We start from the raw sequence: 14,869 nt of genomic DNA, 5'->3' as shown, positions 1-14,869 counted from the left end.
ATTACAGGAAATGTCAATACTGTATCAAGAGTTGACCCTTTGGGGTTTACTCTGCCTTAGCTTCAATGAATTCTCTAATAGGCATCATTCTACAATCTTCATGGACCCACCATTTTATTCAAAACTATGCTAGAAAATCTGAGTTGTGGCTTTTGGAAGTGCAGTTTATATATTTTTACACAAAACATTGATGGAATTGATGAAGTTTGTAACAAAGTGGCTCAAAATATGGGTGGGAGGAAAACGATAATCTTCCCTGTCACACCTCACCTGGACTTCCAGTATGTGAAGTTAGATTAGCCAGTCCGTCTTCCCCAGTTACACTGCTGTATCTATGTGTCTAAGGCAATGTGCCGTGCATATTTCCAGATGTGGAAGTCATACAGAGATTTTTTTCTTTTGATTTGTGTCTGTAAAATATTTTAAAGCTAAGCCTTTTGTTTTCTGAAAGGATAGGTCCCTGCTTATTTCTTTTGAACAAAGCATGCAAATCTTTTTGGACTTCCCTAGAGCACAGTTGCACAGTTGACATTTAAGACATGCTGGACCAGATGCTCAGTTTATTAGAAGTCTATACAATCTACTGAAATCTATAGTGCTAAGACTCGCTGACAGCAATTCAGGCACATGAGTACAGCAAATGGTAAAAAGTGTCTTTCAGAATTGGAGAGATTTTTTTATTGGCCATCATGGTTACTGCCCAAGTTATGTATTTTATTTATCTGCCTGTTACGGATTTGCAAGAGTTAATTGCTTAAAAAGGTATACATGTGAATCAGCCATTGAAAGGCTGTATCTAATATCTACCTGTAACATAATGTACAGCTAAACTGCCAGGAAAAAAAAATTCGGGGGCAGGTACTGTATGGAAAACAACTCCATTCTGTGTTGTGTAACAAATTGGTTTGTCTTCCTGTGCCATGTCATTGGTGAAGGAATGGCAGTAAGAATTGTATACTTCAAATTTGTATTTCTGCTGTGATTATATATATATATATATATATATATATATATATATATATATATATATATATATATATATATATATATATATATATATATGTTTTCTGAGGTTTTCGCGGGTGCCTGTATGTGGATCCTTGGTTTTTCGGGTTTTTCCCCGCGTAGAACTAAAGGTGTAGGCGCAACGTTTCGACGGAATCCCATCCGTCATCATCAGGCTTTAGCTTCCTTCTTCTTCTCCCAGAAGAAGGAAGCTAAAGCCTGATGATGACGGATGGGATTCCGTCGAAACGTTGCGCCTACACCTTTAGTTCTACGCGGGGAAAAACCCGAAAAACCAAGGATCCATATATATATATATATATATATATATATATATATATATATATATATATATATATATATATATATCTTAGGGCTCTTTGTGTTTTGAAAATGGTGCGGGCCTAGCACAGCACTTCTCTGCTCTGTCTTAAAGCTGCCTGACATTTTTCAGGGTTCCCTCCCTGTTTTCTCCCCAAGCTGGCACCAAAGTCAGGCTGCTTTAACGAGTAATAAAGAGGTGGTGCACACCTCTGATATTCAATCCTGGAAACTGGGAGCTTGCTGTGGCTGTTAATGTACTTTAATCTTCAATACAATACAAAGCTAGGCTTACTTAACTCTATTGATTTCAGTTAGTTTACACATTCTTAAGGCAGCAGTCCTATGCAGTCTAACCCGGGAGTAAGTCATTCTGGACACAGTAAGACTTAATTCTGAGTGAGCATGCATATAGGATTATGCTGTGACTCTGGAATGGCAGCCTCTGTTTCTGAAATTTTGCATGCCTTATTCAACCATCCCACTGAACATAATTTCTATGAAGAAGTACCAAGGCTGTATTGATAACTATGTTAAATGAGGCCATTAGTTTCAATGGAACGTAGTGTTACACAGGATTTCAACTAAAACAACTCAGTGAAAGAATACACTATAGAATAAATAAGTAAATAATAAAATTGAATAACCTTATGTGAGAAGTGGGTCATCTTAGTTATGAATCCAGGGTACTAGAACTCTTTGGCTCGTAAGATATATCCTCAGATGCATAGATGGAATGTCGATTTTTAAAAAGGATTTTGTCAAACTGCATATTTGTTGGATCACAGAAGAAAATAATGACCATTTGTGATCTTTCATCCAGCAGAATATTTATGATTGCCTTAACAATGCATAATGCAAGCAGGACTGGGCCCCAAAGTTTCAGTCTAAAGAAAGTGAATTGAATCTCTTTCTATTAGAATCAATGGGATAGTTGTAGTTAGTTTAAGGCTTATTAATATATTCTAGGCAGTAGGATTTTAGCATATTTTTGCATCTTTCCAAATATATATTTTGTTAAACTAAACGGAAAATAGAAGGTGGCAAAAGCATACCTGGTGATGGCCAGGTACTAATTCATAGGGCATAATTTCCAGTTTAAAATATGGAAGAAAAGCAAAAGAACAATAAATAGAAATATCTTTGTCCAATTTAAACAAAAAGCTTGCATGAAAAGTGTTGGTACAGTATTTTCCCATTATGGCCAAAGTATCAGTGTTAAATAAATGCAAGCATATTTCAACTCTTTATTGTACCTGAATTAAAGGGCCCCAATATAAAATGATAATTATCTCACATAACTATTAGAGAATGGTGGCTGTTTGGGGCTTTTATTGAATAATCCACAGAGAAAGCAATAAAAAATATACTATTGACTTTGCTGTTAATAATCTTACTTGAAGCACAATTTTTCAGATAGTATTTGTTGCTTTGTATCCTAAGCAAATAATACTCACTGACTTTGTTAAATATCTGTTTATTATTGCTGTATTGAGAGAATTTACTAATGTCATTTGGTAGACAATTGTAACCAAGGATGGATTCTATTTGGAATATTCTCCCAAGCCATTACTGTCTTCTAATGGAAGCTGTTACATTGTTTCCTTTGTTTCTATATTTAAACAGAGTATTTTGTGATATTAATAGAATTCTGGAGTTTTACACAACTTCAGAATCTGGCCTTCTCTGGCGTAAATCCTAAAAACTACTATTAGGGTTTTGTTTGTCAAAGGAAAAAGTTGTGCACGAATAACCCAATAGAAAATTAAGAGCTGAGGCTTTTTTTTCTCCTTAAAGATCATAGAAATTAGTCATGCAATAATTATATCTCATTTAGTTCTTAAGCTCTCTTTGTGAATGAAGCGTGCTGGGTTCTGCTTTTTCCCCCCTTCCATTTACCTTTTAGATTGGAGCTGTTATAGCCATGCATGCTTCTTTGTCAGACAGAATGAATTCTTTTCTGGAACCTTGAGTTGGGTTTGGGTTTATCTGAATGGAACTTATGAGGAGCGCGGGGGGGGAGCTTTTCATTCAGAAATGAATTAAAATACTTACTACAATGTCTCCCTTTCCCCCCTTCCTTTCTCTCTCTCTTTATTCCTCTAGGTCCAGGTCTGGCCTTCATTGCTTATCCAAAAGCTGTGTCCATGATGCCACTGCCAACGTTTTGGGCTATTCTTTTCTTTGTTATGCTTCTGTTGCTTGGCCTGGACAGCCAGGTGAGTAAGGGGTACTAAATGTAATATTTATGGCTTTTAATAGGAAAAACTGTACATAAATATAATTATTATTACACTTTTTTGCTCTGAAGTGTTGATCCAAAGAAGAATCGCTTGTCTTTCTTGATTAAACTGTCTCTTATCATGAAATTTCAGCATAGGTTTTATAATAGGAATCCTCAAAACTTCTTGAAATGGGAGGCACTAGTGGAATTCTGAGCATTTTGGGGGTGATTAAAAAATGACGTGGTGGCTCAGTGGGTTAGGACGCTTTGCTTGTCGATCAGAAGGTCGGCAGTTTGGCGGGTCGAATCCCGAGCGCCGCGTAACAGAGTGAGTGCCTGTTACTCGTCCCAGCTTCTGCCAACCTAGCAGTTCGAAAGCACGTAAAAATGCAAGTAGAAAAAATAGGGACCACTATGGTGGGAAGGTAACAGCGTTCCGTGCACCTTTGGTGTCTAGTCATGCTGGCCACATGACCACGGAGACGTCCTTGGACAAGCGCTGGCTCTTCGGCTTTGAAACGGAGATGAGCGCCGGCCCCTAGAGTCGAAAACGACTAGCACAGATGTGCGGGGGAACCTTTACCTTTTTTAAAAAATGACTGTAGGCAGACGCACAAAATGCCTGCTACAAGGCACATCAGTTAATTTCCAAATGCTTATCCTGGGGGGCGGGGGAACCAGTTACAAAATACCAGTTTAGTATAAAGGTGCCTACTATCCTCTCTAGTTTCTGCCTCCACTTAGAGCAAGCATACTGTTATGTCTTTTTTTTAAACCTCTTAACTACTTATTTCTGCCCTTTGTTGGGACAAAGCTTGTAAGCTTGTAAGCCGCCCTGAGTCTTCGGAGAAGGGTGGGATATAAATTGAATTAAAATAATAAAAAAAAATTGATGCAGCTTCAAAACAAAGTGTTAAAGCTACACGTAATAACATTGGAAATATGATACTGGAAGCTGAAACTTTATTTTACTATTTCCTCCCTCCCTCTCATTCATATTAATACATATAAATATAATTAAAATAAACTTTAGAAAAAGACACAGAAGATGTCAAATCCAATAGGGTGTCACACTGGGGATTCTACCTCCACAATATAGATTTTATTACTGCATATTTTGTAATGTATACCCATATTGATTTATAAAAAAGGTACTTTTTAAAAGCTCTATTAAAGGATAGACTAAGCCTGAAAAGTGCCACATACATTGGAATGTACAGACACATGTACAGTAATTTCGTCCTCCCCTTCTCTAAGTCTATCAGTTTGTCAGAAATGTGCTTATTTCTCATAGTCTTGTCACTTCCTTGGTTCATTCCTGCCTTTATTTTGCTTCTTAAAATGTTTAGGTAAATCCAATGGAAGGGGAATAAAATTCAGAATAAAAATGGAGGCGTGCCCAGGTTTCTCTTTCTTCTCATAGCCATATAATTCAAAGGCCTTGATATATGTGAATCGGTATTTCCATAGCACTGGATATTTTTGCCTGTCCTCAACAATATGTTTTCTGGGAGACTGACTTCTCAAGGCTTTTTTATGTAACACAAAAGAAATCTGTTAATAATCTCCAGACTATTACAAGTCACACAGCTGTCCTAGGACTTTAGAGAGGACTTCTTTGAAATGGCTTAAGATTTTAAGCCAACAAACTCCTAATTGTTATTTGGGAAAATAGTTAAAATGTTGCATTAATCTACTAGCCTGGGACAGAAACTTTACTGAATTCAAAACCTCTCATATGGTGGAGATTAGAAGAATTTTCCCTCTGGTTGTTGCTTACTTAATCTCATAATTTGGCAAAGCATTTCATTTGTTCTAAATGGTTCTTGGGGGTTTAATATTTGAATGCCAGTGAGTGACTTTTAATCACTTCCAAATTGAATGTTCAGACATCCTCAGAGCTGTGGTTCTGCAACCAAGTACTTATGTAAATTAAAGGTTGCCTGGTAATGTTCAGTCATTTCAGTTCAGGCTCACTGTGTCAAATAATTAAAGCTAATTGGAGCACTTAATGTTTTGTTTGCTTTTGGAGCCATGTCAAGCTGGATTTTGGAATGCTACAGCAGCTTAGGAACAAGCTGGATACAGTTACATGGCAGGAGAAAAAGAAAAGTCAGAATTTCTTAAGGGCTAAGATCCCAGATTTCTAAGGATTATTAAGAAGCCGTACAAAGCCAAATGTTGATGGGCTGTAGTAGCAAATATGAAATTAAGGACAATAAGGGAATATGCTCACTGTAATAAAATAATAGACAAAAATGCTAGTTGTGGAAGAATGTCAGCTCACAGAAGCATTTTAGAACTACCTCTATGTGATATTGTTTATTTTTTTTAAAAAAAAATGTGATACTAAACTTCTCTTTAAAGTGTGATTTATTATTAAAACCTATATGAATAGAACATTTGCTAAAAAAACACACAAATCTCTGTTGGGTTCTTTTTTACTCAGTATACAAAGATAGTGTATTTTTACTAATGGAACCACAAAACAAGAAAAAAGCTAAAAGATTACAGATTTTAAAAGGAGAGAGGTTTCTTTTTTAAAAAAGGGATTGTATACATGCTTGCATGTGTATTTATATCGGGTGAACATTTTGAGCACCTATATTCCATGCTTCTTACCTAGTGCTAAATTTTATTTTTCTACTAATGGCTTTTGTTGTTATTACCCATCTTGCTTTGTTTGTATATTAATATATCATAGCTCTATTTTATTAAACATTAATATAGTTAATTAGAAGAGTAGAACAATTAGAAATATCTTACGGTTTTAATATGTTTGTACAGCTAGTCCTCTATTTATAACCACTTGTTTAGTGATCATTCAGAGTTACAACACTGAAAAAGTGACTTTTGACCCTTTTTCACACTCTTGACCATTGGAACATCCCCATGGTCATGTGATCAAGATTCAGACCCTTGGCAACTGGCATGTATTTATGAAGTTTGCAGTGTCCTGGGTTCATATGACCACCTTTTATAAACCTCTGACAAGCAAAATCAATGTGGAAGCCAGATTCACTTAACAACTGCAGTGATTCACTTAACAACTGTGGCATAAAATGGGGCCAAAACTCATTTAACAACTATCTTGTTTAGCAATGGAAATTTTAGGCTCAATTGTGTTTGTAAGTAGAGGACCACCTGTACCCCTAAAAATTTCCCTTATTTTAACATCTCACCATGATTTATATTATATTTTTAGCAGGGAAAATGGAAGCCAGCTTTCTTAAATGTACTGTTGAAAGGGCCAGATGAAAATAAGGGAGCTTTTCATAGGATTCCTTCTCTGAGGATGTCTGATTCATGCTAAAAGGAAATAAGAGGATAGAAATATTTTTCTGTTAAGAAGTTATGAAAACCCACTGCCATGCAGACACTACCTACCGTTTATCACGTTCCTTCCAAGAATTACTTGGTTTTTCCCTGGAGAGTGTATAGACAGCCCTATCTCTTTACTATCTTATTTCTCCTTTTGTTCATAAGTTTTATGCTTGCAGTAACCAAACTCACATCTAATTAGGAGGTGAAAGGGAAATCAATAATCCCATGAAGAGCTTATTTTCAGCTCCAGTCTTGAATATTGAAACACAACATACAGTGCTATGTTAATAAATGGTGAATACTAACTGTTTTACAAGAGATATATTTTTACACAAGAATAAAACAATACATTGCATTACCCCACTCATTTTTTTATTCTCCCCTACAGTTTGTTGAAGTTGAAGGGCAGATCACATCGTTAGTTGATCTGTACCCATCCTTCCTAAGGAAGGGTTACCGACGGGAAATCTTCATCGCTATAATCTGTTTCCTCAGCTATCTTCTGGGACTATCTATGGTGACTGAAGTAAGTAGTTGGCTGGTGTTGCTTTTCTTCTTCTTTTTCTGTTCGAAGAAGTTACAGTGCAAGGCGTCATCCTAGTGTAATGGTAAAACAAGTGCTTGGCATAGGGAAGCTCCCAGGAGATGCTCCTTGCCATCTTTATTTAAAATGATTAGGTGTTGTGAAACACACATTCTGCCTGAAAAACCTGGAGAGCTTCTGCCCAACTAAACAGGAGGGAGAGAAAGAATGTATCAAAGAATTATTTTGCAAACAATTTAAGCCCCTTTGTACGGTCATCTAAATTTAGCACATGTTCCAGCCTAGATTCATGACAATTCAAACTTTATAGTGTTACTCTGCTATGATTAAGCATTGTGTTTCTGCAAAACTGTGGTCAGCTGTGCAATATGCTACATTCTTGTGTGTGGGATAAGACAGATATGAAAAGAAGCTAATTAAACATAAAATGTGGGAAATGATGGCTATCTCATATTCAGAATGTTGTAACTAGGCATTCTAGATAATGCTATGCATGAAAGAAAATACCATGATTTAGGAAAAGAAATCCATCATCCTTATACTGGGCAACTCTTGGCGAGTTTTACCTAAGTATTATATTCAAGACTTCGATTGTCTTCAAGACTCAGTTCCTTCCTTCCGTCATGTTTCTATAAATGTTGCCCTAAAAAAACCAGAGTTTAAGCAGCTGTATTAGAATGGTGTTAGTCAAGTGGCTTAATTTTACTTAGTCATTGTTTCTTTCAAAATGCCTTCTGGAATAAGGAAAGAGTGCAAGTTTTAGGAAACACATGAGTGTATACTTTTTGATGTCCAAAGAGTTGACTGGTAATTGTATTTGCTGGCAGGAAATTTTGTGAATAGCCAGTTAAAGATATGTCACTTTATTTTTTACAATGAATGTTTCTTGTGTATCTTTGTGTTGGTATATTAATACCAGTCGGGGTTCCTTTTTTATCCTTTTTCAGGGTGGCATGTATGTGTTTCAACTCTTTGACTACTATGCAGCTAGTGGTGTATGCCTTTTGTGGGTCGCATTCTTTGAATGCATTGCTGTAGCCTGGGTTTATGGTAAGTTGGAAGTTAAGTTCTGATCTGATCATTTCCCCACAGCAGCATTGAAAGCTACAGGGATCTTGCAACACTCTAATATATTTATTAGAGTCAAAGAGAATTAGAGGATAGAGGAAGGACAGAGAGATGAAACCTTACAGGCCAAGGAAGGAATTTATTACATGGCTTCTCTGCATAGTGGGGATTCAGCCAAGTACTTCAAAATTCTTGGAAAACATTCCCACTTGACCTCCAAGAAGTGAGTTCATTGCTTTCCTCTTTCTTGTAATGCTTCAAGGCTGTAAAAGTCCGCCTGATGGCCTGAAGTCATAAAAGGACAGATTTTAGGGGCCAAGAACTACAATATTTTTCCCCCTATTGCTTTTATCTGCTTGGTACAAAGAACAAGACATTATAGAACAATTTAAAGTAGCAATGCCATAAACACTGGCTGTACGATGCCATCACTTTTATTTCACAATATTCGGTTAGATGTATCAACGGCACAAGGTGATAAATAAAGGAAGCCCTTTCCAAATTTAAGAACACTAAAGCACAGGAGAACAAAGGTATAGAAGTCAAAGCAAAAAAATAAAGGCCTTCCTGGAGCTTTTCACACTCCCAACACAGTAAATGCATTTCTCCTTGAAAATCCAGCATAGCTGTATAGTGTACATAGGCAGAATATGCAGAGTAATGCAGTTTCTTTCTTCTGTGTTGAAACTCTAGGCGCTGACAATTTTTACGATGCCATTGAAGATATGATTGGTTACAGGCCTGGTCCTTGGATGAAATGGAGTTGGATTTTAATCACACCAATTCTCTGCGTGGTAAGGATGGACATGTCTTTGCCTAAACTTGATTTAGAACATTTTTGTGAGTCTAGTTAGCTTTTTGCTCCTTGCATTGTCTGAAAAGAAATAAGATTGAACAGATAAGTGTTTAGTGAGTAATGTGTCTAATGTGTAAGCTCTTCACTGATTACAAGATTTTTACTGACCTGTAGCTGGCTTCTATAGCTGATATGTTACCTTTAGCATTAAAGCAACGATTTTGAGATGAAGGATGGGTTCATCTAAAATTTCAAAAACATGTAGCTAATAGCATCCATACTGAATGTTTGTGTGGGCATTGTTTAATATACCAGTTGGCTACCACTGTGATGGTGGCCAGTAACCAAGTACTGTGCAGTATTGCACAGTCTAACTCTGCCCACAGCCTGGTGTTTGTTTCTGCTGGGTTCAAGGTTGACTTAGCCTTCCATCCTTCTGAGGTGGGTAAAATGAGGACCCAGATTGTTGGGGGCAATAGGCTGACATTGTAAACCTCCCAGAGAGTGTTATAAAGCACTGTGGGGGAGTGTATAAGTCTAAATGCTATTGCTACTTGCTATGTTTGTCTGTTTTTTTCTGGATAGGCTGGCCATTCCAAACAAAATACTGGACTGTGGCTACCTCCTATTTTTTTTTCTAAAAACACCTAAGAAACTCAGATTTATTTGAAATTAAGGAACCTAAGGAACTATGTGTAATGAAGAGTGTCTGACGCCTTCCATGTTTGAATTAAAAGAATCTTCTGAAATAGTCAGATGTGGCAAGGAGTCTGTGCCCACAGATCCCAAGTCATCTGTCTATTAAAATCTTGACCCTTTTTTGAACCACTTTCTCTTTTGGTGGTAAAGCAAATAGCCATCAGTAATAGTGAGCACCCATATGGTGAAAGTCCCTTCCCAATACATTTTCCCTCTCTATTCATTATGTTTGAGAAGTAAGCAAAACCCACCTGCTTTAAGTAGGAATGCCCAAGCATCCCATTATTCTCCTCTCCAAAGCTGAGAAAATAGTTCATTTGTAAAAAGGTGTTGGAAGGCTGCAAGGCCTTCCCTGCTGTCCCTGCTATCACCTAACTGAAAAATATACTATGTGAGAGGGTAGAAGGTAGACTACAGCAATCAATGCATCATAATCTCTTCCAAAGCTGGAGAGTGGGTTTTGAAAGAGCCTACTATGGGCAAGAATTATATGAATGGCAAGGACATCTGGAAATTTGAATTTAATCCTCATGGGAGGAAACAGTCTATCATGGCTGTTCTTATAAGGTAGCTTGTCTTAGAGTAAATTGGTACTTTAGTTGGTGAAAACCACAGTGGTAGCCATTTTTAAAATGCAAGAGTATCCACAAGGTTCTTCTGCCAGAATGCCAACTACAAGCTCTCGAAATTGTGACTGTAGCCACTGGACCAAAAAATGTACAGTGGTGGCTGGGAAAGAAATGGGGGAGAGGGGTTCATTGTTGATTAGAAATTAAGGTAACAGTTGCATACAAGACTTTGCAAGCAAGAACCTGTATCAAGCTTTCAGTGCCATCACCAAATGCTTTTTGTGATAATTCAGGGATTCTTTTAATTGCATGTTTTAATCATCTCACTGATGGCTGTGTTGTAAACTAGCTGTTAACTAAAATGGCAGCATATTTTTTAACATCTATAAAGCTGTTTGTGGCAAAAGATATCCTGCATGTGGGTAAAGCTTGCATTTGAGAAGGGTTCTAAGCTTCTGTTTTTAAAGACATTGACATTTGTGGAACCTCAGTTACTACTTTTTTTAAGTCAGTCAGGCATCAGACTCATGGATATTTGTCAAAAACATCCTTTGCCCCAAATGCAATAACTAGAACAGCTGAATAGATCGGGTGACATGTTATGCAACTCAAGGTAAAACAAATAAGCAGTGTTATGGACACATAAAAGACCTTTCTTCTTTGTGGTGTGTGGTAACACTACTCAAGTTAATTTTCATGCTTTATTGCACACCATAATTGTTTATACTTGCTGTGAAACTTGAATATTGAAGGAACCAGGAAAACAAAACTGGCTTAGCTTTTTGTTTAAAATTCCTGTAGCACAACCCTGAGTTTTTAAAGCACAATTTTATGGATATCTTCTTTCCTCATTTAAAGATTAATTCATTCCTAAGCTTTTGCAAGAGTTAGGGAGGTAAGTTCAGAGGCCCAAGACTTTAAAAAAATACCGCCATGTCTACCAAGGTAAAAAGACTATGAAGACTTAGGAATCAAAAAGAGACCCCTCTTCCCCCCCCAAAAAAAACCCTCTGTCCTTGAAAAAAAAAGTTTATTGTCAGTTTCATTTTCCTTTCATTAGACCAGGGGTCTTCAAACTTGGCCCTTTTATGACTTGTGGACTTCAACTCCCAGAATTCCTCAGCCAGCCATGCTGGCTGAGGAATTCTGGGAGTTGAAGTCCACAAGTCATAAAAGGGCCAAGTTTGAAGACCCCTGCATTAGACTAATCACAGATAATGTAAATCAAAGCTGAGTAAGTCTTAACAATATTTGGGAACTAAGGCCACAATAGGTACGGTGAAGGGGTGGAAGAGCCAAGATTTTATACTTTTCCTTGGGTTTTAAGGACTTTTTTTTTAAGAATGGTGTTTGGATTACTTTAGAGTTTTACATTATCGTTCACATTTTGCCCTCTAAAAATTCTGTTGATTTCAACAATCACAATTAAAAAGGCTCCAGGGAGCCCCAATAAGGTGTTTGAAAGGCTGTTGGTGACTCATTCCACTATATAAACTGTCGATTGAAGAAAGCATAATTGTTTCATGTGCTTGAATCTCTTTGCTTTACTTTTTCTCTCACACAGGGGTGCTTCATATTTTCTCTAGTCAAGTATACTCCCCTGACCTACAACAAAGACTACATCTACCCTACGTGGGCAATCGGTCTGGGTTGGATACTTGCTCTTTCATCTATGATCTGCATCCCATTGGTTACAGTTATCCGTATCCTGCAGTCAGATGGCTCTCTCCTTGAGGTAAATCCAAAACAACTATCAACTGCCAGAACTTTTAAGCATTCAAACAGATGATTTTCTTTGAAGCGGTCTTTCTGATCCCTTAACACAGCAGTTTATCCAGGGCTGGCATGTAGTTTCTACAGCTTACAAAGATGTTCCCAGTCGTTCATTTCAGCAGATGTGGTTATTGTACAGGCACTGTTTTGATACATTTTTAGTTTGTTTCTCTATTGAACAGAATAAGATTCGGTAACATTTTAAACATCTGTCTTTTGATCGTATTCACTTATTAGAAAAGATGGCTGAAACAAATTCAGCAACTGGTTAGTTGGAAAATGGAATATAGCCAGGAGAGTTTAAACATTGGTATGATGCTAAATAATAAATTAGATTCGTATCACTATACTTGTAAACCTTCTATCCCAGATTATTTTCCTAAAGCAGAGACTTTCAACTTTTTTAGCCCTAATAGTGCCTGTGTCTTCAGTGAGGAAATGTCTATTATTATTATTTTTTTGAAAACCAGTGTTTGAATGATAGCATACCATAGCAAGTCATCCCCAAGGCAGGACCATGATCTAGAACTTGATCCCTATCCAATAATCTGTGCTTTGCATAGCTTTTGTACTATGTCATATTTTCTCATATAAAGAACATTACATAAAAAGTGTTATGAGTGTTATCATAAAATCAGTGTGCAAAAAAATAGAATATATAGTTATATAGAAGCTAATCATTTATTTGCTTTCTATGTTCTGGAGCCAGTTTGTATCCTTTCAGCTTTCTGAACAACATTTTCTTCAAAAGTGGTTTGCCCTTGGCTGAGAAAGAGGGATTGATCCAAAGTCACCCAACTGGTTTCCCACCTACGGCTGGACTGGAAATCACAGACTCCCAGTTTCTAGCCTGGAGGCCTTAAACCACCATACCAGACTGACTCCTTTATATAGAAGCTATTCATCACCATGAAATCGCAGAAAAGTTAGGATAAATTTTGATAGTAGATTTCAAAAAGATTTCCAAGATCAGGAAATCCTATGGTATTCTCAGGTAGTGCACATCTCTCCTTACGCACACTCCGTAAAAGTTGCACGTTTCATTTGTATCATGCACAGAGTGGAAGGAACTGACTTCACTAGCTACAATGTGAGTTGGGGGGCCATCTAGTGGAAATTTAACCTCCTTCCTTGCGTTACTTTCCTAATTGGCCTCCCCAGTTTACATTACACTTTCCTAATGATAAGATCTGAAGGTCAGTTATCTCTGGCATTGCATCTCATTGTGTCAGCCTGGTTCCATTGCTGCTTCTGACTCGCTTGCCAACAGTTTTTTGGCTGGCCAACCACAGCCCTAATGATAAGATCAGCTTTCTCATCCCAGCCTGGTAAGGGGGTAGACAGTGGCTTCTGGGATCAAACCATATCCAATTGGTTATCACACCCTCTATAAATATATTGCTTGATAATGGTCACGCTTTTGCTTAACTAAGCATGTGAATCAGAATCCTTCTACTATTTGAAGTATGTGATTATAAGCTAAGGAAAGCTGCTTATCCAACCTCTTGCTCAATTTCTCCCCGATGGACAGTCAGTCTATTGGAAATTGATAAAGAGAACAATTTGAAAATAGTAATTTTAATCAAACTGAAATGGTACTTCTTGACTTACAAGGAAAGATAACAATCTGTCATATTCTTTTTCATGGTAAATAGCTCTCATATTTAATAATACGTTCAGTACTTTTTGGAATGGAGCATCAATGTGCAGCTTACTGAAGCAGCCATATCTTTTTCATGGCTGTGTGAATTTGGAAAAAGCAACAGCCAATAACTACTGTGTTTAAACTTCGCTATATTCCCAAGTACCTCTTCCTAATTGAATCCAAAATAGGTAACATCTTGACTATTTAATACAGACTTAGCCTCCATAAATTTGGAAGTCTCTTCATTTCCATGTACGCTTTTTTTCCCTAGAGGGTGAAGACAATGGCTGCTCCTCGTGAGATCACGCGGTGGGACAAAGAAACCGAGGTTGCTGCCACGTTTGGCCCTCCTGGCCTGGCCAACGGAGAACTGATCAAGCCAAGTCATGTCATCGTGGAGACAACAATGTGAGCTCTCTCTATGAGAGGAGGACACCTGCTTTAAAACTGCTGTTTACTAACCATAGAATCTTTCATAGGACCAGGTTTACAGAGCTTTATATTTGCACTAGGGTTATTTTTATTTCTCATAGAGAAAGTAATTTTTTGTGTGTTTGGTTTTTATTTTTTAATATTTTGTAAAGTAAATCACAGCAGATGGCTGTCCTGCTCTATTTAGAAACAGAGCTTTCATATCAAATTAGGCACACTGCAGGAATTTATCTTCTGTTTTCCACACAGCATATCTAACTAACTTTTATTCATACTGCTACTTTACCATTTTTAGTTGATTTTTCTTGCCAACAGTATACCCAGGCGCAATCCTATGCAACACTGTCTTGCAAATACGCCTCAATGAACATAATGGGACTTAATTCTGAGTAGACATATGTAGGATTGCGCTGAAACGTATGCATACATGTGCACATATACAAGCTTTAGATTTCTCTGAGTGTTGATG

The 14,869-nt window shown here is 37.2% G+C and overlaps 1 protein-coding gene across 5 annotated transcripts in view; it reads left to right on the top strand.

The window, feature by feature from the left end:
- The window catches only part of SLC6A6 (solute carrier family 6 member 6), a 57,831-nt gene that overhangs the window by 37,648 nt on the left and 5,314 nt on the right, over positions 1–14,869 (top strand). For all 5 annotated transcript variants that reach the window (XR_014491349.1, XM_083353830.1, XM_083353829.1 and 2 more), the window contains 6 exons: positions 3,433–3,545; positions 7,263–7,400; positions 8,366–8,468; positions 9,180–9,280; positions 12,115–12,285; positions 14,240–14,376. Coding sequence is in view for 4 of the 5 variants with exons in the window: in XM_083353830.1 (XP_083209956.1) it covers positions 3,433–3,545; positions 7,263–7,400; positions 8,366–8,468; positions 9,180–9,280; positions 12,115–12,285; positions 14,240–14,376 (763 nt within the window). In the remaining variant the exon portion in view is untranslated. The remainder of the gene's footprint in view (positions 1–3,432; positions 3,546–7,262; positions 7,401–8,365; positions 8,469–9,179; positions 9,281–12,114; positions 12,286–14,239; positions 14,377–14,869) is intronic.

The sequence above is a fragment of the Vipera ursinii genome (genome assembly GCF_947247035.1).
Source record: "Vipera ursinii genome assembly, chromosome: 2".
In the NCBI taxonomy this organism is placed as follows: domain Eukaryota; kingdom Metazoa; phylum Chordata; class Lepidosauria; order Squamata; family Viperidae; genus Vipera; species Vipera ursinii.
This window is presented reverse-complemented; position numbering and strand designations above follow the sequence as displayed.